General features: G+C 42.2%; 1 protein-coding gene across 1 annotated transcript in view; it reads left to right on the forward strand.

Annotated features, from left to right (window-relative positions):
* IGHMBP2 (immunoglobulin mu DNA binding protein 2) overlaps nucleotides 1-25,589 on the forward strand; it is a 61,860-nt gene that overhangs the window by 30,568 nt on the left and 5,703 nt on the right. The window contains exons 9-13 of the mRNA XM_081919197.1: nucleotides 6,690-6,872; nucleotides 13,192-13,310; nucleotides 19,117-19,211; nucleotides 19,349-19,472; nucleotides 23,367-24,257. Coding sequence (XP_081775323.1) covers nucleotides 6,690-6,872; nucleotides 13,192-13,310; nucleotides 19,117-19,211; nucleotides 19,349-19,472; nucleotides 23,367-24,257 — 1,412 coding nt within the window. The remainder of the gene's footprint in view (nucleotides 1-6,689; nucleotides 6,873-13,191; nucleotides 13,311-19,116; nucleotides 19,212-19,348; nucleotides 19,473-23,366; nucleotides 24,258-25,589) is intronic.

Below are 25,589 nucleotides of genomic sequence, written 5' to 3' on the forward strand. Positions count from 1 at the left end.
TAAGACTGACATTTTTTAAAACTTGCATGTAGAAATTGACAAGATCTTCCAATTTTCTAGAGCAAATTTTGGCATGCATGCAGGGGATTGCAAGGAATAGGAGAGGAAGGGGAATTCCTGTTTTGTGTGTGTGGAACTCTGTTTCTCTAGTAGATTGCCACTGTTGGTTGTCACCTTTAAATCTTCATGCTATTTATGTGGATAATAACATAATAAAATGGGAATGCAATTTTTTGGAATGGCGCTGGAGAAGAATGTGTATATAGGTTCTGCTCAACACTGGGCAGAATTGGAGAGAAACAAATGCCATATCCAGATGTTATCCCTGTCACCCAGTCCCACCGCTCATGGTATAGCTTAGAATCCTGCATGTTCTAAATGTGTTCTAAATCATGCTGGGAGTTTGCAAAAATACAGAACGCTTCCTGCTACAGACCTTTTCCCTCACATGCATGGAGGGTGGTGCAGCTGGGTGATGGCAGGGGGGAATGACAACAGCAGCAGCAAATGTGTCTCCCCGTCCCCTCATCATCTGAGCTCCAAATCCCTTGCAAAACATGGAGAAGAGGTGATTTATGATGATTAGGCACATTCCAACGAAATCTGTGTACATTCTCCATTCCACTGTAGAAGCCACTCCCCAGTGTTTGCTACCATCTCAGTTGGGGCAGGTGGTCATTAGAGGGAATCACACTGCAGCTTGATCCTGATTTGTTTTAACTTGGACAAGAACAAATTGCAAAGTGGAATTGCAAAGTGGAATTGTGGAAGCTGTTACTTTCTACCTTTCAAGCAAAGGAGGGGGAGTGTGGGAGCCCCAGGATTGTCCTTTCCCCCCAATCACCTGAACTCTGATTTAGGACAGTGATTATCTGCACTGGGCCATTGACTTGGGCTTTGTGTCACCCTTGCACAAACTTGGCTGCAAGCATGTGTAACCAGTTGAGTAGCCATTGGACATAAGAAAGCAAACATAGCTTTTCTTTCCTTAATTTGCCAGTAAGCAAAGCTGAACTATCATTGGGAGCAGTTATTGCCTGCTGATGTATATTCCTTGAGAACTACAGTAAGGTGCAGAACATGATAGGTGGCAGAGCTAACCAGCTTTTCCAAGTACTAAACTAGTGGTATGCTAGTGACAAAAGGTTGTGCAAATGGGTGCAATTCAATTTGGAATGTCCAAAACATTGGGCTCTCTTGTAGGAGATTGATAATGAAGTCTGGGTTGCATATTGTTATTACAACATGATTTAGTCCTAGCTATGCTTATAATCTTCTCATTTTCATTCATCTTTCCCCCTCAGACTTTATACTCCTAGATCATCTGCATTAATTCAGTATCATGCTGATTATACTCTGCTATTTAAATATTGCTGATAATGATCATGCACCATCTTCATACTGGAGAACCATGTCACATTTTCACTGTATTAATTTATTTTCCTTTGTCATTGTGGGTTGGTTGATTTCCTGTGTGCTTTAGCAGTTTCAGCTTAAGGCAGCTATACCTCATGACTATTCATTTAGTTTGCAAACTATTTTATCCTGAAGAAGGGCTTTTCTACCCGAAATACAGTGAGAATATCACATACTCAGTTCAGGAAATCTGCCCACCTTCTAGAATGCTCTATATTAATAGTGTTAACTTCTGACCAAATAAAATCTGCCTTGGTTGGGAATATGTGGTTTGTGGGCTTCTTACCAGGAAACTTATACGATAACTCATCATAACATGCGGGATCAAGAAATAATTTCTCTTCAGGTCAGAAACTAGTGATCTTTTCTCCCCTCCTCACCAAAAAGGTACGCAACTCTTCCTTTGTGGCATGCAATTTCCTGCGCGCTCTTGATTTTTATTGATTCCTGTCTCTCTTCCTTTAGCATAAGGCCACCAGATTCCTTCTCCAATTTGAAAAAGACAAGTCAGACTTGTATTTAATGATTTTCTGAAAGCTCTAGGGTCTCTTATGCATTTCTTTTCCTGCTGTACTCAGCATAGACAGACACCCCCTCCCTTTCCACAACCGCTCATTGCCTAGGCAAGGATTCCAGCACAGAATATATGAGTGAGGTCATGGCCAACTGCCCTCCTGGGCCTCAGCATGGCTGGCTGGCAGATTGTATCTGCCTCTGCAACCTCATTGTTACCATCAGTGGGATGGCACAAGAGCTAATACTTTTTTATATAAACCCCTTACATTGGTGCTTCAACTGTACTGACCCAATTTCTATGAGCGTGCAAAGCTGAGCATATGTGGGCTTGTTGAGCAAGTATCAGATGTTCAAATGCGGCCCTTGAAATCTCCAAGCTAACCAGGCAGTTAGTCCAAATGTATCTTACAAACAGGGGTTTCACTGGATGAAGATGAATGTATGTAAGATGTGCACCATGATGTCCACTTCCATGCTGCCAGCTTTTCATACGCTCTTCTCTCCCCTATTTGTATGCTGGGAAGTTACTCACTGCTGTACTTTTATATGGGGGAGTCATTTGACTTGCAGAGCTGGAAGGCACCCTGAGATTCATCTAGTTCAACCCCCTACAATGGCCAGCCGCTGGAACACGCAGCTGTCCCATACAAGGATCGAACCTGCAACCTTGGCATCATCAGCACCACACTCTAATCCACTGAACTATCCAGGCTGGTGATCAAGACTCTGACATTCTAATCTTGATTTCTCTTATTTCATAGAGGCAACCAAGAAACTCTGGATAGTGGGCAGAAAACTTTTGGTTGAGGAAACATTCTGGTTTTGTTGTGTTTAATGGCTCTGAGTTTTATGGTCACTTAATGCCGTGGTTTACAGCATGCTGTCATCTGCTTTAGGCCTGCTTCATATATTGTAATTTTCCTGCACAGAGGAAACATACATCTCCCATAGTATCTGAAGTAGGTTTAAAGTTTATTTCTTTGCACTTCAGATATAATGGCAAATGTGTATTTTTTACATGAAACTTGCAAATGCCGTGTGGGAAGTGGTCTTTGGATGACTGGGAGCAGAGTGGGAGGAAGATTTAATGCAGAATACCCTGTATACCGCTAATTTTGCATATTGGCTATTTAGTTGCCTTAATGTGTTATTCATAAAGTTTATTTTAAACTTAAAAATTAATTTATAAAATGTTTTAAAAGTGGTGTGGGTTGTTTGTCATTTCCCCCTGTGCCTTTGCACTCACTATTTCTGCCTTCTTCATGCTTCCTGTAGATCCAAGAGTCTTCAATATCTCTTGGGTAGTGGTTTTGGGATGTATGGTTTTTATAACCCCCTACATGTTGGATAATGCTGGTAGTTTTATTAATTCAACCTATTAAACAGTACAAAGTTGATCGTAATGTTTTAAAACACAGCTATACATTTGCTTCTCTTTTATTGATTGACATTGCCGGCATCATTAAAGATGTATAGTTTGTAATTGATTGATCAGTCCAGAGCATGAGGTGTGCTCTTCTTGCACATGGGTGTTTGCGAAAAGTGAATTCTCTCTTTTCTTCCCCACTGCAACCCCCAGGGGATCCACAGAGATCTCCTGAAATGTGGGCTGGGGGAAAAGAGAAGCTTTCATAAGCTGCCTCTGCTCAGCTTCCCACTCCCACTGCAACCCCTCACTTTACATCCCAGGCCTTTCTTGATGCTCTCTCAACTTCCAAGGGGGCTGGCGCTAGAGCAGCAGAGGCACTGGTGTTTTTGTGGTTTTCTTTTTCCTCTGCTGGAACACTGGCAATATTTTAGGCCTCCTTTCACAAAACAAGTTACTCATTGCTGTTTATAGCCTGTTCTTTTCATGGGAGCTCATTTTGAGTGTCTCTAATCAAAATTTGGAAGCTCCCAAAGCTAGAGGAAACTGCTTTGGAGGGGTTTCTCTGGGGCTCAGAAGTTGGTCTGGAAGTTCAGCATTACAAACATGGCTTGAGCATACCAGCAAAAAATGTGCTATGACCTCAGAGTCTGACTCCCCGTCTTCAAGGGATGGCGCCATGAACTTGGAGGAAGAACCAGAGGGTCAGAAGGAATTGTGTGCTCTCCACTGCTCCAGTAAATCTAGCAAAGGAAAAGGCCATTCTGCCAGCACCTCTCTGGCCTGAGGAAGCAGCACTGACACCCTCCAGCTATGAAGACTCCAGGCCAGAAGCTCCAACAAAACCACTGTGTTGTATCCAATGCTAGTCCTCCTCAAAGTACACCCACTGAAAATAATGGGCATGACTCACTTAGGTCTATTCATTTCAGTGGGCTTACTCAGAGTATAACTTAGTTGGCTACAACCCATTTTCCTGCCCCACGTCATTGGAGTCTTATTGCTGCTGGAACAGACAAAGCTACTATAACCAGAAGAGCTTCACCCATTGGGTGAGTAGGTGTGGTGAGGGACACACAAGCACCCAGATGGAGCTGTGGCTTTCTTTAATGCATAGCCCTGGTTTATCTATTGCCTAAACAACATTCTAACCTAGCTTCACTTTGAACTCTGCATGGAGCTGTCCATCCTAGACTTAACCTGGCCATGTCTAGAGCCACCATGCAGAACACAATGGAAGTATTGTGGTGTGCAATTCATGCCGTCAAAATAGTGCTTTGATTGCTAGTTGCAATACTGCTTGCAACCCAAGAGACACGTTTGTTTCCAAAGCATATATTCATTGCTTCAGTGGTGCTGAAAATTGAGAATTGATCTCATCAGTTGGCCTTGTGACATCCGTTTGTGATAATGTTGTATTGAAGGTTGTTTGTCTATTTTCCACCACCCACACACTTTTGCACCATTTCAGGATAATCATTCAGGACCACTCTTGGGGAAAACACAAGAAACCTTGTTATTTTCCCAGGAGATTCTCTCCTGCCCCTGTCTCTCAGTCTGTGATTATCTTTCATAATTAGATAAAACCTTGATATGTTGTTGTTACCAGCTCATTGAGGAAATTGCTTTTTTAAAAATCTACATTAGAAATAATTGTTGAGAACAATCTTGGCTTTGAATTTCAAGGGCGTTGTGGACCACTTTAAAATGCCTCATTTGCTAGACACACTTCCTTAGACACATTCCTTAGGCAGACAAACTTCCTTAGACAGACAATGTGGGTGCATTGGTCCATAGCCATTGTTTATTCTGCTCTTGCAGACATCGGACATTTGAGGAGATCAAAGAATTGTTTCTTGCTTAATCTTTGCAAAATCAGCAGTTATTGACAATAACTAGTGGTGAAATAATGCCACATTTTATTAAAAGGTGAAATATCTCTCTATTTATTCACCATATAGCCTGTTATTGGCCTCTGTAGTGGGTTGCACAATATACTGGAAATGGCCGTGTTAGTGTACACAGGAGTTTTATTGGAGGCCCATGGTGAGCTTTATTGCCACTCCGACATTTTATGAGAGTCCATTAAAAAAAGATACTTTAGACTGAGCATTTACTGCCTGACTTAAAACAAAGTGTTTTTAACTGTGCAAGATGACTCTAGGCTTGCTTATTATTTCTTGGACCTGATTAGGAAGGCATTTTCTAATATAGGTGTGGAGAAACCCCAGGGGCTGCAGTTGCCAGGGTGCTGCATGCACCAGATCCATGCAGACACCAATGGTTTTTCCCATCCATTTTTGTCACACAGGATCAACACCATTTTCATACCATTTCAGTTGCTGAATGGCAAGCTGTTCTTTTTTAAAATTCTAGAGTGTTTAAAAGCAGTTTGGGGACCTAGGCAGGAGAAAGTGGAAGAGGAGCTGCTGTGTTTAAAAATGAATTGAAAACTCTGGTGTTCACAGGCTTTTCCAGTAGACCTACTGGATTGGGGCTCTTGAAATCTGGCTAATCCATCAACTCTTGTTGTCAAATAGATCATACAGCAATAAATAGGTGTCTTGTCTTATTTGACCAACTTAATCTATTTATTTACATTTGTGTCCTGTCTTTTCTCCATGGAACAGTTTCCATTTAAATACTGGCCAAGTCCAGATCTGCTGAGCTTCAGGATGTAAATTGCCCAGGATAAAAGTGGCAAAGTTTCTGTCTAGAGTGCTTACAGTATAAGGCTACACTCCAGAATAGTATTTGGCAGTATTGGTGGGGCAGCACCTCTCATTTGACCTCTAGTCAGTTACATCACTCCTGCTTACCAGCAGGGGGAGGCAGCCACAATATCCGTGTGGTGCAAACTCACCAGCAGGAGGGCTGAATTGACTCAGCCCATGATTTGCACCTCACCCATCCCCTCTAAGCAGCAGCAGTGTGACAGACCACAGGTCAGGTGCATGGCAGTGCCCTGCCTTACTGCTGTCTACTGATATTTGGGCATTATGAGCTAGGGGAAGAAGTCCTCCCATTATTCCTAGGTTAACACATCTCTAAATAGGACTTTAGCATGTCTTAAGTGTGGGAATCTGGAGCATTTTGGAGCAAATTGGCTGAGATTCAGACGGCTGTACATGCAGCTTTTTGTGAGTAGTGGAGGCAAAAAAACTGCAGGTGCAAGCAAACACTGGGAAATCCCCAACTGCGCTTTTGAGTATTCACTTATTGGAATACAGCCGTTATTTATAATAGCCGTCATAACATTTTTCTATACATATCTGAGACACACACACATGTGATAAAGGTGGCAGTGGCTCTCTTTGCAATTTTCTTAATAAATTTGCTCTTTCTCTTTGTTTGGAGGACCTTGCTAATTGCTTTCTTTCTGTCGGTGCAGGGCTGCCACAGAGGGTCTTTCTCTCAGTTTAATGGAACGGCTGATTCAGAAATATGATGACCATATTGTGAAGATGCTCACGGTGCAGTACCGAATGCACCAGACCATCATGCAGTGGGCTTCCACTGAGATGTACGGCGGCTGCCTCTCGGCTCACTGCTCCGTTGCACAACATTTACTGAGGTAAGTGACACTGTCCCTGCTTGCTTGCTGTTTCTCCTGACTCTATACATTTTCAGTGTGGATTGACATTGTCAATTAATATTGATGGAGAATATGCAGGGTTTTCTGCTATCTGCAATTATCCTTTTTTCTTTTTCTTTTTGCCTCTATTTTAGCAAACCAGGGTGGGTGTTTTTTTATCGTCTTTCATTTAGCAAATATTGATCTTGGTTTTCCCTGCACTGGTTGCAGAATAGATTTATGTGCAGTTCTGTTTTTTTAAAAAAATTTAAGTAAAGCAAAGTTATATAGCAACCAGTTATATCTTGTGGGCCTGATTTTGCAGTCACTGTGGGCCCAATGGCTTGCACATACCCAGCCGAAGTCTTTGGGGCTGAAATAGCTGGCCCTCGTACCACAACGATTTTTGAAACTAAGATTCAAGGGCAGTTTGCTATCTGGGTATTTTTATTTTGTTTTTGGTGGGTGGGGTTAAGAAGTAGTGGAAAACAAGTTTAGAGCCCTCTTGGGTACTTGGAGCCTATTCCATGTCTCTTTGAGTCTTAGCCTTTGATTCCAATGCCCAGTGCAGGTATAATAATATTACCGATTGCTTTAAAAAATTGGGAGCATGTCGTGCACACTCATCTATGGAATGAGGAATATCCCTCTATGGAATGTCACTCTAATCTTTCACTGTTGGGTGTGATGTTGTTTGTTCAACAAATGAATAAGTCTTTTTTAGATGATCTTTATATGCAGCATCAGCAGTGTGCATAGCACTTCACGGAGTACATGTTAAGGGGAGGAGAAAAGGGACAGGGCTAAACAGGGAACAATATCTGATTGTTTTAGTTACGAGGTTAGGGTTAGGTGCAAGCTGGGTGATGGCAGGGCATGGGAACCAGGCAGTTGTTCCAAACATAATACATAATTTTTTAAACTTATAAAACTATATGAAACAAACAAACCCAAAGCGTATGCAGTATATTTAAAGATCCAGTTTTTAAAAGGCTGCTAATATGAAACTTCACTATGAGTTAGGCTCATATTGGCCATAATCTCTTATATCCACTGGTAGCAACTGGAAATTGCTGTCAGCAGTGCTCAGAATGGAGTACTTGAATTTTTATCTTTGCAACCACTAAAATGCAAAACATAGCAGGACTACAAACAGAGCCTTATCTTTGTGTAAAAGAAAGAAAGAAAATAGAGTAGTTAGTATTCAGGGAACACTTACATCAGGATAATATGGATTTTTTTTATATATAAAGAAACTCACATTATGGATTTAAATCACCAAGAAGATAATTTCAGTATGCAATATTGATCGCAATTGCAGTGAAATACTTTCTAAGGGCTGAAAGAAATGGTCAACAATAAAAAATGAATTATTGTTTTGAATGAAGGAAGATGTTACACTCTTTAGTTAGGGTTTAATGCTGCAGCAAATTGAAGGCTGCATAAATTCTCACTGACTTCATTGAGTTCCAGAGCAACCTCTTAACCTGAAATATTCTCCCTTTCCCCATGCTGTAGGCTAAGAAAAGGGGAGACCAGTCTTCTAGAGTTCTAAGATTCCCACACAAACCAAGTTGTAAAGCTCGGGTACCAAATGGTGATAATCCTAGGTTAGCTAAAGTGGTTACCTCCAGATGTTGCCGAACTCCATCTCTCATCATCCCCAGCCAGCATAGTCAATGGTCAGGGATGATGGGAGCTGTAGTCCAGCAACATGTGAAGGGTCATCGGTTCCCTGCCCTTGTGCTAATCAATATTCTCCTCCTGCCCCCAGCATTCTATTTTTAAAGTCTTAGTTATTTCATTGAGAGAGTTACAGATGAGTTTAAGTATCTCCAGTTGAATTAAGTGATACCATACAACCTGATTCTGTACATATTTGCACAGAAGTTTATGCTTCTACATTCAGTGAACCTGCTTCTAGGTAAGTGTACAGAGAAGGCTTAACTTTTACAGGATCTCGCACTTGGTTTTCAGTTTTTCCAGGCGGAAATTATTTTCCTGAGCTTGGGGGAGGATGCTGTTTGCATTTGGCGTCATTTTAGTCTTGGTAGCCGCAGCAAGGTGTCTCCCTGTTGTCAGTTAATGAAAGTAGAAGGAACCCACCTTGCTTTATAATTTTTATTCTGCTTATTGTGAACTGCCTTGAGTAAGCATGATTGGAAAGAACAGCACAGGCAAATTAACAAGGCTGCTTTGCTCGACACTGGTTAAAAGTGCTGATAATGTTCTTTTAAAATTTTTAAACAAAATGGGCTTGAGTTTTTAAGACAGATAACTGAAGAGGCTGCTCACTGTATATAGGAAAAATACACATTATGTGGTATTAGCAAGGAAGGAATTAATAATGGAGTGGTTTCCTTTGGGTTGCTCTGTAGGTCAGATGTAATGAATGTAGTGGCTCTTTTCCTCTCTTTCCTCTCTTACCCCTATGCCTCATACTCTTAGTGGAATTGCTAAGATGTAATGTTTAAAAATATTCTACCTTATTTTGTCCTTTGTTTTTGGAACACTTATATAGAGTCAGACTGCATGCTATCTTTAGTCAGATTTTTTTGGGGGGGGGGGGGCTTTGAGTGTCTCTTGCTCTGGGTGCTTTCAGAGATAACTATAAATTGTCATGGTGATGCCCTGATTTGAAGATTGTTTAATTATTCATTTTATTGTTTTCCTTATCCCTTGTTTAATTCCTTTTTTATTCTTCATTCTGCCTTTTACTTTTGGTGGTTTTGTATAAGTAGTATTTTTAGGATTTGAATTTGCAAATGTGATTTGTTGTGTACCTTTTGAGCAATCACCTTTGCCCATAGGCAATAAATGATTTGACCTGGACCCTAATTATAGCAGGTGTATGTGCCTATGTGAGGTATGGCTGGAATTCCAAGGAATAATTATTCATAGCATTAAGGAAACTCTTGCTAAGCTAATAAGGAAAGTACCTCTTCTGTTGTACTCCTTTTATTGGTCAAAAAAAGATTAATGGACATCAAATCACAGCAAGGCAGGACTGCATGATTAACCAAGGGCAAATCATGCAAAATTTATTTGGCACATGGGCAGCTTTGGGCTGCTGTCACAAATTCACATTTGTGCATGAAATCTGTACTTGATATGTTGGTGGCTAAAAGAAAAGAATCTGCCTCTGCTCTTGGCCAGAGTGCGGTAATGAGGGTTTCTTCCTGACAACAAGGGTGAGAGCTTTCTGAAAGCTTCTCCCCTACTAATTTCTGAGGGAGCAACACGCCATTCACCAGTGCAGTCAACACCGCAGCATTTCGAATTATCATGTGGCCTTGTTTTGCTGATTCTTCCCTGGCTTCCTCTGAGTGCTGAGATATGAAGGCTCATAGTAATTTGAGAGGCTCGTATCTTGGTGGATTTCAGGCATATTGAGAATTCAGCCTTCATTGTATATACATATTATTAATGAATCTGAGAAGAATATTTGGCTCTACACCTTGTAAGGCACTGCTAGTTCCAGCACATAAGACTGAAAGAACTTCCTTGTCAAACAGCTTTTATGCTTATCATATATCTTATTTTAAGATTTAAGGAATATGTTGTTTGGGATATGCTGAACACCAAGACCAAGGGAGTGCAAAACCAAGAAAATGCTTCTGTCAATGGTAATACATAAGTCTTAAATTTTCTCACAGCAGCACCTGGATTAGTAACCCAAACTCCTGTCTTTAGGATGTGCTTGGACCCAAAATTAGCAAGTATTCCCTCAGTTCTCCCTTCCACCCCTCAGTTCTTGCTGCTGATGTCATGAAAACCACTTTGCCATCATAACAGTTCCGTTAACGCCTTGCAAGCTTTGTTTAAATTTGCTTGCAGAAGAAGAAAACTGGTGCATGTATCAGTATGTTTTTCTGTGGCTGAAACCATTTTCAGTATAGAAGATGGATCTGAAAGCAGCCCGTAATTGGCAAACATTAAAAGTCTCAGCATTGTGATGGCTCTATCTTTCGGCCAATGTGTGTGGGCTGTTCTGCAGCTGAGGCATTGCAGCACAAGAAAAGTAGGGGAATGCTGAAATATTTATGCTGAACTAATCAGCAATTGCTTAGTACAGGTACTTTAAACAAGGAACAAAGGATAGGTTACCTGGGGCCTGCAGGAAAAATGCAAGCGAGAGGCTTCCAGAGGATTTTAGTTTAAAACTAGAAACATAGGAAGCTGACTTATATAGAGTCAGACCATTGGTCCATCAGGCTCAGTATTGTTGACCCTGTTTGGCAGCAGATCTCCAGAGTTTAGGTCAGGATTCTTTCCCAGCTCTATCTAAAGATGTAAGGAATTGAATCTGGGACCTTCCAGATGCAAAGCAGATGCTCTTCCACTGACTTTCCAGGCCTTTCCAAAGTAATCTTCTGAACAAGAGCAGCTTGTAGCACATGCAGAGTGTCCTTCCTCCCAGGCAGCCAAAGCCATCTTCCAGATGTCTGGAACTGGGGGTTGGTTGATTAGGACTGACAACATACCGGTAACCTCCAAGCAAGGACAAGAGTCCTGATGCACTTCTAGTTTAAACTAAAATAAGTAGCAGTTGGAGGGATTACTCTATTTTCAGGCTTTTGCATTTATATATAGATTTCCAAGCCTGTTCTTCCAGCCCCCAGCTTTTCTCAGAAGGAAATATGATTTTTCTCTCCATTGGAATACTGTACTTATGCAGCAGATTATCTTTAGAAGTGGCATTCACAAAATCACTCAAATCAAGACTATTATTGAGAAATGAAAGTAACCTGCTGTCATCCTGAACCACAAAAGAAGTATCCTTAATGGTGCCCTTGAAGGAGACAGTTTGCTTAGCAGGTGTGCACTAAGAGGAGACCTAGGAAAGTAAAAATAGAAAATCTGAGCAACTGAAGACTCTTGACTTTCTCCGAAACAAACTTTAGGAATAATGATCATTTTCATATGATAAGGACATGATTTAATTATGCACTGCCTGACGTGGTAATCATGTAATGTTGCAGCACATTTTGATGATTTAAATAAAATGGACCACCTTGAAAAGAAGATGGAAGCTCTGAAACGAGGGAGAAATGAGAACCAGTTACTAGATGTTCCTTATTGAGCACTAGATAAAATGAAATTTAAATAAAATATTGTGAAAATAGATTCCCTTTATTCTACCTGTGTAAATTAGAAACTATTCCAAACCCTACTGGTATCTCAATAATAATAATGATAATGAGCACTTGTTGAAGACTTTCATCTCAAAGGAAGCTTGGGTTGCAATCCTAAACATGTTGAATTGGAGGTATGTTGACTCTGTTTTCAAGGAAAATTATTCGAATTGGGCTTTTGGAGCACATTTTCTCCAAGCGGAATGCAAAGTTAACAAAACAAGTGCAAATAATTTGAGGAAACCCAAAAGTATTGACCTTGAACTGTAATTCTGGGTTTTGTTCTTACTCTGATACAACCCAAGTAAAAAATTGAATTGTTACCGTAATTTTCCACAATGGCAAATCTTGGCTCCATGAATTTACACTGGAACCCTTAAAAGTGTTTAGTGTTCAGTGGTTATGAATGCAAGTAAACAACTTTCATTTTCAAATGTGGATTATTAATATGGCTTCTTGAAGTACAAAACTTATGTTAAGCCAATGTTGTATTTGAGGTTATCAAGATTGTGCTTTGTGCCTTTTTCTAATATTGCAGCTGTCAGAACATTGTCTCTTGTAATACATCAAAGGGCACTTCCTTTTTGCTCCAGGTACTAAAATGTACAAGCATCTGCACTGTAGAATCTTGCATCTGTAATTTGGCTCTTTGACACTGTTGACATGTGCTTTTATCTTCTACTTTCTGTATTTTCGTTGATGCTATTGAAAGTTGTGTTGCCATTACAGACAGGAGTTTTGAAGAATCCTTTGTTTAGAATTTTGAAGGGAGAGCAGGAGATAGGTTTAAAGGCACAGTTGTTTTCACCTTGTATCCTCCGTTCCTTTCTTCATGGTTTCCACCCATAATGGCTGCCACTGGCCAGCAAAACACAAACAAGTAAGGAAGTGGGTAAACTCTGGCAGCTGCTCGGATATCTGAACCAGCTGTTTGTGTTACCAGGTTTGGGTATAATTCCTTGTGTTTTGATAACTGACATTTCAGATGACACACGTTCGGATAGTGGGACCTGCAGTCCCACAGAATGGAGGATTCTTCTGCTCTGCGGCCTGACCTATGGAGGTTCTGTGGAATAGTCTAGGTCAATTTGTGTTAGGATTCTAAAACAGAATGAATGTGCTGCTGTTTATACTCATGCTAGTTAAGGGTCATTAACTTATTGTACTTTCTAATAACTTGTCAGGGACCTGCCAGGGGTGGCTTCCACAGAAGAAACTTGCATTCCGTTGTTGCTTATTGATACAGCTGGCTGTGGCTTATTTGAGCTTGAGCTGGAAGATGAACAGTCTAAAGGAAATGAAGGTATTGTTGTTTTACCTGCTATGGTTCTCCACACTCCCACCCTGGAATCACTCCTCCCCCTCCAGCCTCCACATTTCAAGTTACATTATCCATGCATGTGCTGTAATTTCAGCTGCTACTACATTAAAAAGGTTGCCTTGTGCCTGTGATGTTGAAAGTGGTAGCCCTGGGGAGTTACTGAAGAATTTAGTTATGCTATTAGGATCTTGGCAACCACACATGGAAATGAATATGAATACATCCATGGAAAAATCTTGGGATGTCAAGGTTTAGACATGCTTCTTGTGGTCCTAAGATGGATGGATAGCCTGTGTAAGGCATTCGGTACCTTTCAAAACTCCTTCAGTAGTAAAAGGTAAAGGTACCCCTGCCCGTACAGGCCAGTCTTGCCAGACTCTAGGGTTGTGCGCTCATCTCACTCTATAGGCCGGGAGCCAGCGCTGTCCGCAGACACTTCCGGGTCACGTGGCCAGCGTGACAAGCTGCATCTGGCGAGCCAGCGCAGCACACGGAACGCCGTTTACCTTCCCGCTGGTAACCGGTCCCTATTTATCTACTTGCACCCGGGGGTGCTTTCGAACTGCTAGGTTGGCAGGCGCTGGGGCCGAACGACGGGAGCGCACCCCACCACGGGGATTTGAACCGCCGACCATGCGATCGGCAAGTCCTAGGCGCTGAGGTTTTACCCACAGCGCCACCCGCATCCCTCCTTCAGTAGTAGAAGAGTGCAACTTACATGGGCTGTACATTTGCTACAAAGTACCAATAAGTGCAGAGGCTTTCATTTTTTTTTTTTTTATAAAAATTTTTATTAAGATTTTTTACAGATACATATTTAACAAACAGAATAGGTTTCATAACATCCTTTCATTCTATTGTGGACTCCCTCACGTCTCCCGCTTCCACTTTCATCATTAAAAACGAATTTTTCCAAGCAAATTATCATCTTGTTTATACTCTTAAGTGCAGTATTTAGGTTAAACTCAAATAAAAAATTATAATTTAATGGTAGACAGTTATTTCTGCTCTGGCTTCCTTGTTAGGATTCAACCAAATTACAGTACTTTTGTAAATAGATCTTATATTTCTTCCAGTCTTCTTCAACCCTCTCCTCTCCCAGGTCGCGGATTCTGCCAGTCATCTCAGCCAGTTGCATATAGTCCATCAGCTGCATCTGCCATTCTTCCAGTGTGGGTAGATCTTGGGTTTTCCAGCTCTTAGCAATAAGTATCCTTGCCGCCGTTGTAGCGTACATAAAAAATGTTCTGTCCTTCTTTAACACGTTCTGGCCGACCATGCCCAGAAGGAAGGCCTCTGGTTTCTTGGTGAAGGTATACTTAAATACCTTTTTTAACTCATTGTATATCATTTCCCAAAAGGCCTTCACTTTAGGGCAGGTCCACCAGAGGTGAAAGAATGTTCCTTCATTTTCCTTACATTTCCAACATTTGTTATCAGACGAATGGTATATTTTAGCCAATTTCACTGGGGTCATGTACCATCTATATATCATTTTCATTACATTTTCCTTCAGAGCATTACATGCTGTGAAGTTCAGCCCGGTGGTCCATAACCTTTCCCAGTCCTCAAACATAATGTTGTGCCCAATATCCTGGGCCCACTTTATCATAGCCGATTTAACCAATTCGTCTTGTGTGTTCCATTTCAGCAGCAAGTTATACATTTTTGAAAGTACCTTGGTCTTAGGTTCTAGCAGTTCTGTTTCCAGTTTCGATTTCTCCACCTGGAATCCTAACTTTTTATCAATCTTAAACACTTCCTTAATCTGAGCATAGTGTAACCAGTCTCGCACTTTATCTTTCATTTTCTCTAAACTCTGCAGTTTCCAATTGTCTCCATCCCTTTCTAGTATTTCCCAATATTTTGGCCAATTGGCCTCCATATTGGGTCTTTTTCGGGCCTTAGCCTCCAAAGGTGACAGCCACCTCGGTGTTTTGTTTTCTAATAAGTCTTTGTATCTTGTCCAGACATTAAATATTGCTTTTCTGACAATATGGTTCTTAAAGACCTTGTTAATCTTAACCTTGTCGTACCATAAATATGCATGCCATCCAAATGCATTGTTAAAACCTTCCAAATCCAGCACATCCGTGTCCTCCAGAAGTAGCCAGTCTTTTAGCCAGCAGAAAGCTGCGGCTTCATAGTACAACTTTAAGTCTGGCAGGGCAAAGCCCCCTCTTTCTTTTGCGTCCGTTAATATCTTAAACTTAATTCTGGGCTTTTTGCCCTGCCAGACAAATTTGGAGATATCTTTCTGCCACTTCCGGAAGCACTCCGTTTTATCTACAATCTGCAATGTCTGAAACAAAAATAACATTTTTGGCAATACATTCATCTTAATAGCAGCTATTCGACCTAACAATGAAAGTTTCAATTTTGACCAGCTATCCAAGTCTCTCTTAATTTCAGACCAACATTTTTCATAATTATCTTTAAACAGACTCAAATTCTTTGCTGTTATGTTTACCCCTAGGTATTTAACTTTCTTAACCACAGTTAACTCTGTCTCTCTCTGAAACCGTTCCGACTCAATATCTGTCAAGTTTTTTCCCAACACCTTGGTTTTTTGCTTATTTAGTTTAAATCCCGCCACCCGACCAAAATCTTGGATTAGTTGTAGTACTCTTTTCGTACTAGATTCTGGCTCCTGTAATGTCAGAACTAAGTCATCTGCAAACGCTTTAATAAGTGCAGAGGCTTTCAAAGTACCAATAAGTGCAGAGGACATTTTGAGTCCACAGCTCCCTTGACCAACTACATTCTTTGAGGCACCCCTATGGGACTCAGGAGCCCAGTTGTGTCACCCCTTGCCTGCAGAGCTGGCAGCCTCTCACCCTTTTTCAAACACCCTCTCTTGGGGAGTGTTCCCTCAGCCTCCTTTCCTTTCCTCTCCCCTCTCCTTAGGAGTCCTTTCAGCAGCCATTGCTGCTGCTCCTGGTCTCTGAGCTGAGCTGCCTCACCCCACTGCAAAGAGGTGCCTCCTCACCCTGCCCCATAGGAGTCTGGGAAGAGGATGCCCCCAGCCTTAGTGGCCCAACAGAGACTGGCTAAAGGTGAATGTGAGGCCAGCAGCTTACCTTGGGAGGCAGCAGTGGGTGCTGCTGGGCCTGCAGGATGGAAAGGCTCCCCTTCAGCACCAGGCCCTCAGCTCCCAGGCAGGCCTTGCACAAAGCAAGGACCAAAGAGGCCAGCGTGGCACCTGTCTAGCTGGCCTCATACTTGTCTGCCCATTCCCAACAGCAAGGGCTGGTAGGCTGGCTGGCTGGGCTCCTTCACCCGCTTGCTTACTCCAAGGCCACCTCAGCTCCTGGCAACCAGCACTCCTTGACCAGCCCCTGAGGCACCATTCACCTGCAAAGCTAGTAGCCAGGGCTGCTGCAACAAACAGCTATGCAAGCCTTTGGGAGGTAGAGACACGAGAGTTCATCAGAGGAGAGAGGGAAGGAAAGAGGGACAGAGGCCAGTGTTGCCCGCGGCACCCCTGACCATTATTCAAGGCACTCCAGGGTGCCATGGCACACTGGATGAAAACCTCATTGCCATGGCTGTCGCAGAGGTCCAGCCAAATTATCAAGACCACAGTGTACTGTAGCCAAACAGCAGCTGGAGAGAAAAATGGATTGTAGATAACTAACCATGTATGATGAAAATTTCCATTTGGATTCAACATCACTGCACTAGACAAGGTTTATAGAGCCACCTATCAAAATACATCCTTCCCCAAAGACCTTGAATTCTCAAAAGCAAAAAGAAGGAGAACGACAGGTTATCTAGTTCAGCCTCATGGTCTAGGGTAAGATAATAAAGTACCTTAATGAAAGTTGACAGAGCTTAACAGGGCTGGACCAAGACATTTTACTCCCTGAGGGAAAAGCAAGATGGTGCCCTTGCCCTGAACAAAGGCTGACTGGGCCAACAGCTGAATTCTATTTCAACACTGGTGACAGGATAGCATCCTTCGCTTCTATCTGGGAACTGCTTAGGAGGAGTAGACAGGGGGCTGCCATTGCTCTCTCTAACACACACACACACACACACACACACACACTCTCAGCATGTGCTGCCTGAGACAGTCATCTCACTTTGCCTAAAAGTAGGGCCAGTCCTGGTGGAGCTGAGGAGGAAGGGCGCCTGTGATGATTGTTGGATCAGACATCTGTGGTTTAAATAGCACTCTTGAATTGCAACACAAGCTCTGAAGCGATGGGCAAAGTCGTATGTTGTCAGCTTGAAGTGCTGGACTCTCCTGGTTCCCATATGGTTTGTTGGTACAACTTTGCTGAGAGAGCTTTCAGTTCTAATTGCCTTGCCGCATAGCACTTTGTCAGATCTCTCAGTGAACAAGGCACAGACCTTCACAGTTAATGGGTCAGAAAGTGCCTGACCATGTTGGTGGCATATACAGCAATTCTGCTAACAGAGAGAAAGGCCAGTTCTCTGAGTACAGAGAGTTCTGGAGTTATAAATCAGCCTAGCAACTGTTGTGAAGCTCTGTATCTGTTGCTGGATAAATAGGAAGGTTTCCAGTCTCACTGAGCTCCAGTAGCAGTATTCATTCGGGAATTCTAGACTGCATTTAGGAGTAGGAAATTGGTGTGCTCATGGGACAGGGCTTGAGCCCAGAGAGCAGGGAGAGAGGTCAAATCTAGAAAGTGGGAATCTTCTAGAGATGATTGAGGGAGAGGGTTGCTTGCATGGTTGTCTCTCAACTGGGGGGAAAGGCTTGGGAGCAGGGAAGCTCAAGCATGCATTAACTCTGGGATATTTTGCATATTGTATGCCCATGGCATGGCTAATTCTTAGACAGGCTATTTCATGCAGGAATTAAATATTACACCCATGTGCAGGTTAGCACCCTGCCACAGTCCTATTCCATGCAGGGTTTCACTGTGAACACATGCAGTATCCATCTTTGCATATGCTGCATGCACATTATGATCACCAGGGGTAACTGATGTGGTGTCATCCAAATGTTGCTATGTTGTAACTGCCATCAGCCTCAAGTAGCCTAGCCCTTGGTTGGGTATGATGAGAGTTGTAGTCCTACAGCTTCTCAAGGGCAATCAGCATTGACAACCCTTTATCCATACTAAGAAATGGAAGTGCTGTCTATGTAGGAATTGCGTAATGTTTGAAGCAGCCCTTGTCGCCAGTACAGTACCAGCAGGTCTAATTTAGAAACATAGTGAAATGGGCACACAAATAAATAGGCACCAGCTTCCAAAGGCAAATAGCTGCAAGAGTCTAATATATGAATTTCCTAACCTATGCGGGATTAGTTCAAAGGCAGATTTCACTTCTCGGAATTGGGGTGGGGTTATCTTGGCATTTTCAACATTGATCTTGCTACCCTTGAGAATGTGAACTGTGATGTGTTGCTTGTATCTGACTGTGTTGTATGGAACTCATAACCATTTGCCCAGCTATTAAAAAAATCCATAACTAACTAGTTTGTTCTAAATCACAGTCTCTGGCTTGTACATAATGCTAAATCAGGAATCTTTGAAAGTGAAACTAAATGCTGCAAAAGTGTTTCTGGTATCCACGTGGGGAAAAGGAAGCACACAATCTCAAGTGTTTGCTTAGTTTCTTTCTAATTTGCGCACATAGCACTAAACCATGGCAAAGCACTTTACTGACTATAAAGACTTGTTCTTAAAGTGGCAAGTGAAAAGCAGCCTTTCACTATCATTGTCTGAATTAGATGCTTTTTAAGTGGAATCTGTCAACTTGTTCTAGGGTTAAATCGCTCATCCACAGCTAAGTTTTATTTCTCCCCTTCCAGGCGAAGCGCGTCTTGCCAGCTTGCACGTTCAGGCTTTAGTGGAAGCCGGTGTTAAAGCAAGAGACATTGCCGTCATTGCTCCTTACAACCTCCAGGTGAGTGTGTCTGCCATGCTCTCAAAAGCACAACTTTGCAAAGTAAAAAATTTAAAGCCCTGGGACTTTAGGATGAAGAGTGGGCAATAAATTGTAGTAATAACGTTTGTTGTCCTAGCAATGTCTTTGTTTTTCAGGTGGACATGCTAAGGGAGCTTTTGTGTCATAAGTACCCAGACCTGGAGATTAAATCGGTGGATGGCTTCCAAGGAAGAGAGAAGGAAGCTGTTGTCCTCTCTTTTGTAAGGTCCAACAGAAAAGGTACATGGGTTATAACCTGGAACCATGTAGAACAAAAAGAAACTTAATTTGCCAGAATGGGGGAAACTGTTAAAATTGTGTGGTTTCAACTGGCTCCTTCTTTGGAACAAGGTGCTGACCTCTTCTACACATGCTCTCGGAATCAAAAGAGGTGCTTCCACTTGCTGTGATCACATCCTACAGGGGAGTACTTGGGAGTAGCATGACTATGAGGACAGTACCAGTTGCATGAATCATTGGCACCTTACCTCCTGGTTCATGTCCTAATGCATTGGCATCACCCAATTGTTTTAGCCAACATGATTGTGTTACTCCTGCAACATGTATCACATCACATGGAAGTGGCTTCCACACTGCTGGGAGCCCATACGCAGGGAACCACTGTCACTTTTCCCAGAGCAGAAGATTCTCAATAATTAACTGCGCAATGGAAAAGTAATTTATATAGCAAAACACTCTCCTTTTTGTCCAGAGAGCCTGGGAAGGGGTGTTTCCAAGCACAGGCTGAAAACTCTGGTGGCTAGCCACATATTCTAGTACAGGGCCAGTCCAATACATTTTGCTGCCAGAGGCAAAGGACAAGATGGCAGCCTTTCCATTCCACATCGCCACACACCAGCCTTTGCCACCTGCGGCGGCTGCCTCTCTCTGCCCAATAGTAGGACCAGGTCTGTTCTAACAGGCAGAGTGGTCTACGGGGATTGATTTTTAAAACCAAACCAAACCTGTGGCTATTATTGTCATGGCTATTCACGCTACTACTATTACTACTTAATATACAGGGTGATTCATAATGAAGTATACAGTTTCCATTACTGTATACTTCATTATGAATCACCCCGTATTATGTCTTAGAAAATAATTAAGAAAGAGTGGACTGTTAATTCAGGCACCTTTGGAGAAGACAGGCAGTCCTTCAGGTAAGCCAGTGGTAATTGCTGGATACTTGCCATCTGTCAGCTCTATTGTAGTGAGTACAAAACAGTTGTCCACAGCTCTAAAAATTCCACACAGTAGCAAACCTGAACTGACCACAAACCTGTTGGGTGCGGGTCAAAAGCTAGCTTGTTTCCCAGGTGTATTCCTTTTGGAAATACAACAAATATTTCATTACAGCTGGCAGCATCCTGCCCAACAAAATTGGGGACTGGAGCATGGTAGGCTCTGCTCAGAGCACATACTCTTTCTGCTTTCATGGCACTAGGTAGAGGATAAAGAACACTGTGGTTGCTGAAGTCAAAGCAGTAAAACTTTTCCTTGCTACTTTTCTGCTATGTTCTTAAGTGAAGTTAGCAAATAGCAGCATGTTAGCAAACCTAATACACTTTAAAGTACCTACAGGCTCTGTTCTGAAATGTTCTATGTCTTCAGATGGTAGCAACAAAAGCCTGCCCCCCTCATTTGGTTTTAATGTTTGTTTTTCTGCTTGTCTTCTGCTTAGCTGCAGGAGCAGGGGACTCAGCTATCTATACCACCCAAGCTAGGCAGCTGAGCTGACTCAACTTGGCATTTGCTTTCTGTTGTTACAGATCCTTGAGAAAATAATTGGAGATCAGAAATAGCTTCTGGAAAAGTCTCATATGTGTCTGTCATTTTTATCCATTGGCTCACACATGGGTGCTAGTTAATTGCCTTTAAAAAATAGCATTCACTATCTTTCCTTCTGACCTTTATGAAAGTTAGACTTGTGTCAATAACTAGGAAAAAGGAAAGTGTAACTGCAAGGCTCTGTGGGAGCTTTCTCTTCCTAATTTCTGCTGAAACAATGTGATCCTGACCTATAGCTTAAGGCCAATTCCATTGCAGACTTTAGATAGGTTTAGTTAATCAGCTTGGACCATCTGTATGAATATTACTGCTGTTCTGCTTCTGACACTTCAAATCACAGTGATATGAATCAGTAATGGGTAACTGTGGCTTGTGTGCCACATTAAGCCGCAGAAACTTAAATTTTCTGGTTCTTGGCTATTTAGTGGACTCTACTTCCCCTACTTAAAAATTAAATGGGATGAAGCTGTATTTTCAGCTTGATTTCTCAAATGAAACCGAAGCAGTATTGTGACAAAAAAGTCACAAAATAAGTAGAGCTTTAAATAAATGGTTTTGTTAAAAGAGATAGTTGACTAATTACTTGTATTTTCACAAAACAATTAAGTCATCAGCTGAAGTCTAACATGTTTATCTGTTAACTAAATCATAGTAAATGTACCTTTTTAGATATTTAAGAAAGTGTAACGTAACTTAAATGTAATAATCTAAAACTCCTCCAATCACTGTTTAAATGAAATGATTTTTGTCCCTTTTACAGTAACACACCAGAACTAATATAGCCTCAAAAAATAAACCAGTGTGCCATCAGATCTACAGTTTCCCATCACTAATTAGTTTACATGAGAGCAAACCCCACTAGATACAGTGCATCTGCAACTGAATCATGCATAAAATGATGTTATGAAGCTGCAAGTGGTAAATCAGTTAATGAGACTCATTAATTGGTGAATTGAGGTCCCAATATTGATCCTTGGGAGACTCTACTATCTACACTCCTCCATTGGGAGAATATTTATTCACACTCACTGTTTTCTGTTACTTCACCAGTAACACCTCTTATTCCATGACTGCTAAACATGTTTATGAGTCCTTGGTGCGGTAGTTTGCCCAAAGCCTTTTTGAAAGTCTAAGTTGGATCACCTCTATCTATAGCCTTATTGACCCTCTGAAAGAACTCTTCAGCAGGGCTTGTTCTCCTGTATGCTTGGTTATTTCATCTTTAACAATACTTTCCACCTATTTCCCCATAGCCTTTAACTCATTGGAAGAAAGTTGGGCTATAAATGTATGAAATACATACATTTTCACTTTCATATTCATTTGACCAGCTTAAGCAGCGATATGACCTTGGGAGATGGTTTTGTCAACATAAGCATTTCTGCTTGCCTGATGGAACAATCTCCCCCCTCTTCCCTCCACACTGTTCTAGCGGTTCTGCCACCCAAATGCTGAGCCATTGTGGGGGCAGGAGAAGGGGGGAAGCCCCGCTTCACTAGCAGAAGACCTTGCTAGGCTCTTGATAGCAGGACCTGAGTTCAGAAAACTAAAGCAAGATTTCACTGTGCAAAAATGGTGTCCGTGTTCGTAATGATCAACCTGAAGTGCATCTGATCTTGTAGTTTGTTGTGGTAATGAAGTTTAGCTATGTTTATTTTGCAGTTCCTATACCTCTGTAGGTATAGGATTATATATTGGGCATAGGCTGCAACACCCTAAGAAACCTCAGAGTTCATCTAGCTTTTGTGTGATAATAAGAATAAGATTGTGGTAATACAGTATACTTGTTAATTATGTATTGATCAATGTAGTTGCTTTATAACTCTTTGGTAATTGCAGAAGGGGCCCTTGTGACCCAAAACACATTGAGGTTTATGTATGTATGAATGAATTATTTTTATACTCAACGATAGATGCATTGGTATCGGTTGCTCATTGAATACTCTAATGTGGTATGGTAACTTCAATTGCAGGAGAGGTTCAGTTGCATAGACTCCAGGTGTCTATTCCAGTGAACAGATAAATCTGGGATTTAGGTCCACCCCTCTGCCACTGACAGCCATCTGGCACCAAGATAGCAGGGAAGCTTGAACAAACCATAGCATAGGATCCTATGACATATCCATTTGGCCTTAAAGGTGTGTCTCATAACAGATGTCATGTCCTGGCATTTTGGAGCTGAGTGAACATGAGAAATCCTTAGGTCAACATATTAAACTGGAAAATTTAGGAGGAAACTGTATACATTTTGTTGTGATGGTGGTTACTATTGTTATTGCTACTGCTGCTTAATTTTTCCATATGCTTTTTTTTTGAGGCCTGTATTATTGTCTTTATGAAATACAGGTGAAGTAGGATTCCTTGCTGAAGACCGGAGACTAAATGTTGCAATTACTCGTGCCCGCCGCCACGTGGCTGTGATCTGTGACTCTCGGACCATTGGCAACCACATTTTCCTTAAACGCCTGGTGGACTATATGAACCAGCATGGGGAGGTGCGCACCGCTTTTGAATACCTGGATGACATCGTGCCAGATAACTATGCTGCTCCCAAGAGCTCTCAGGGTCTGGGTGACCAAGAAAAGAGACTTAAGTGCAACACTCCACTTGCCCCAAAGGCCGATGGAGAGAAGCCAAGAGGAAAACCAGCCAAACGGACTGGGCAGAGGCCCATAGAGGGTTCTGTGCAAAGCCCAGCTTGGGGGGCAACAGTGGATACTGTAGTGAAGGGAAATTCATGTAAGCATGAAGCCAGGATACTGGAGTTTCTGGAGAGCAGTGAGACCCAACTGGATTTCCCTTCGTCATTAAATGCTCATGACAGGTTGATTGTCCACCGTCTGGCAGAGGAACATGGGCTGCAGCATGTGAGCATAGGAGAAGGTAGAGAGAGATACATCAGTGTCCGTAAGAGAGGCATTGCGACAGACTTTTCTCTGGAAGATGCTAAGGCCTGTGAGCAAGAGTTGTCCTGCAGACCTGCAGGCACCCCCAAAGAATCCCAGGCCTCTGAACAAGAGTTGACCTGCAGACCCCCAGGCCCCTCGAAAGACACCCATGCCTCCTGTGAGGAGAGTGGAAGCCATATTAGCAAGAAGAAGGTGGATCTGAAAACCCTGCACATGGAGCGGATGCAAAGGGAGAAGGCCAAGAGAGAGGAGAGGGCCAAACAAAGAAGTGAGCCAAATGTAAACCTTCAGGAAATCACTGGGAATAAACATGGAAGTGAAGCCAAAGGTACATTATTATACCATCTTGGGATTTGCCATTCTGTAGCAAATTCCCTTCCTTTGCAGAGCTTTTCTATTTGCATTTTTAAAAGGAAAAAGTGATGATACTTCACTGCTGCCCTTTCATTTGTCCCATATTTAATTGAAATTCCTTTGCAGAGGCATTCCAGGGTATGTATCCCTCGGGCATCCTTTGGGAAATTCCAGGCCAGAGCAGCAGGCGATGGGAGTCCTCTGCTCCCAGAATGGCTTTAAAAATTGATTGCCGCTGCTATGTTGTGCCTACAATCCATTTCTCCCCTTCTGCTCTGCCTGTGACAGGCTTTTCTTCTGAAAGCAACTACTTTTGACAACAACCAGGAATGCAGTTGAAGTTAATTGTTCTGAGACACAGAGATTATTCATCCAATAGGTTTCCTTTGAAGGGATCAGAAGAATGCCAGGCTTTGGTTTTGGAAATATGACATGTGCCTCTGCCCACCCCAACCCTTGAAAGCAATAACTGAGATTTGCAGACAAAAATGACCCAGGGCTCAGATTAGCTTGCTCCGTGGAACAGTTGCTTTGAGTGTTGTGCAGGTAGGAAGAAAAGATGTGAAGCTGGCAGCCATTCCACCCCCTCCCCCAAGGCAGGGTTTTATCTGGCCCATGCTGTATAATCAACTGTGAAATGATAATATTGCCTGGATCTGCATGTTTGTAGAGGCAGTATGTCAGTGAGGAGGAAGAACTTCTCAGCTCAAAAATAGATCCGTAGAAGGGAGAATCTCCATCTGCCAGTTTAGGAGAATGGGGTGTGTGCGTTCGTTCGTGTATGCTTCATATGCATACATGTGCACACACTCCTTTTCTCTTACGGCTAACTTTGAAGAGAAGTGGAAACCTCCACACACAGAGAGAATTCACTTGCTCTTGGATCTGTTTAGAAGCAGCAAATCAGCACCTAGTGTATCAATCTCAGTGCTGTGTAACACAGCGGAGTACAGTCTCTCCATGTGCATATTTTCTTCTTTGCCCAGTTTATCTTGCTTGAACATTCTGGGTAGGGATTTCATCTTGCCAAGTTATACTACTTGCTTCTGCATGGTTTACAAAGCCATCTGTTCTCATGTGTGTGCATATGAAGACAGCCTTCTGCCATTCCATACATCTGAGGTTGCAATTGCTCCCTGGGTTTCTGTTTTTGCTGATCAGCTTGTTTTGCAGGCTTTACTAGGGGACTGGATGAACACACCTGTGCCCCTTTTATTCCCATGAAAAAACACTGTGTTGAAATCATAGAATCTTAAAAGTTGGAAGGTACCCCAAGGGTCATCTAGTCCAACCCCCTGCAATGCAG

This window comes from Podarcis melisellensis, assembly GCF_964234715.1.
Source record: "Podarcis melisellensis genome assembly, chromosome: 1".
Classification (NCBI taxonomy): domain Eukaryota; kingdom Metazoa; phylum Chordata; class Lepidosauria; order Squamata; family Lacertidae; genus Podarcis; species Podarcis melisellensis.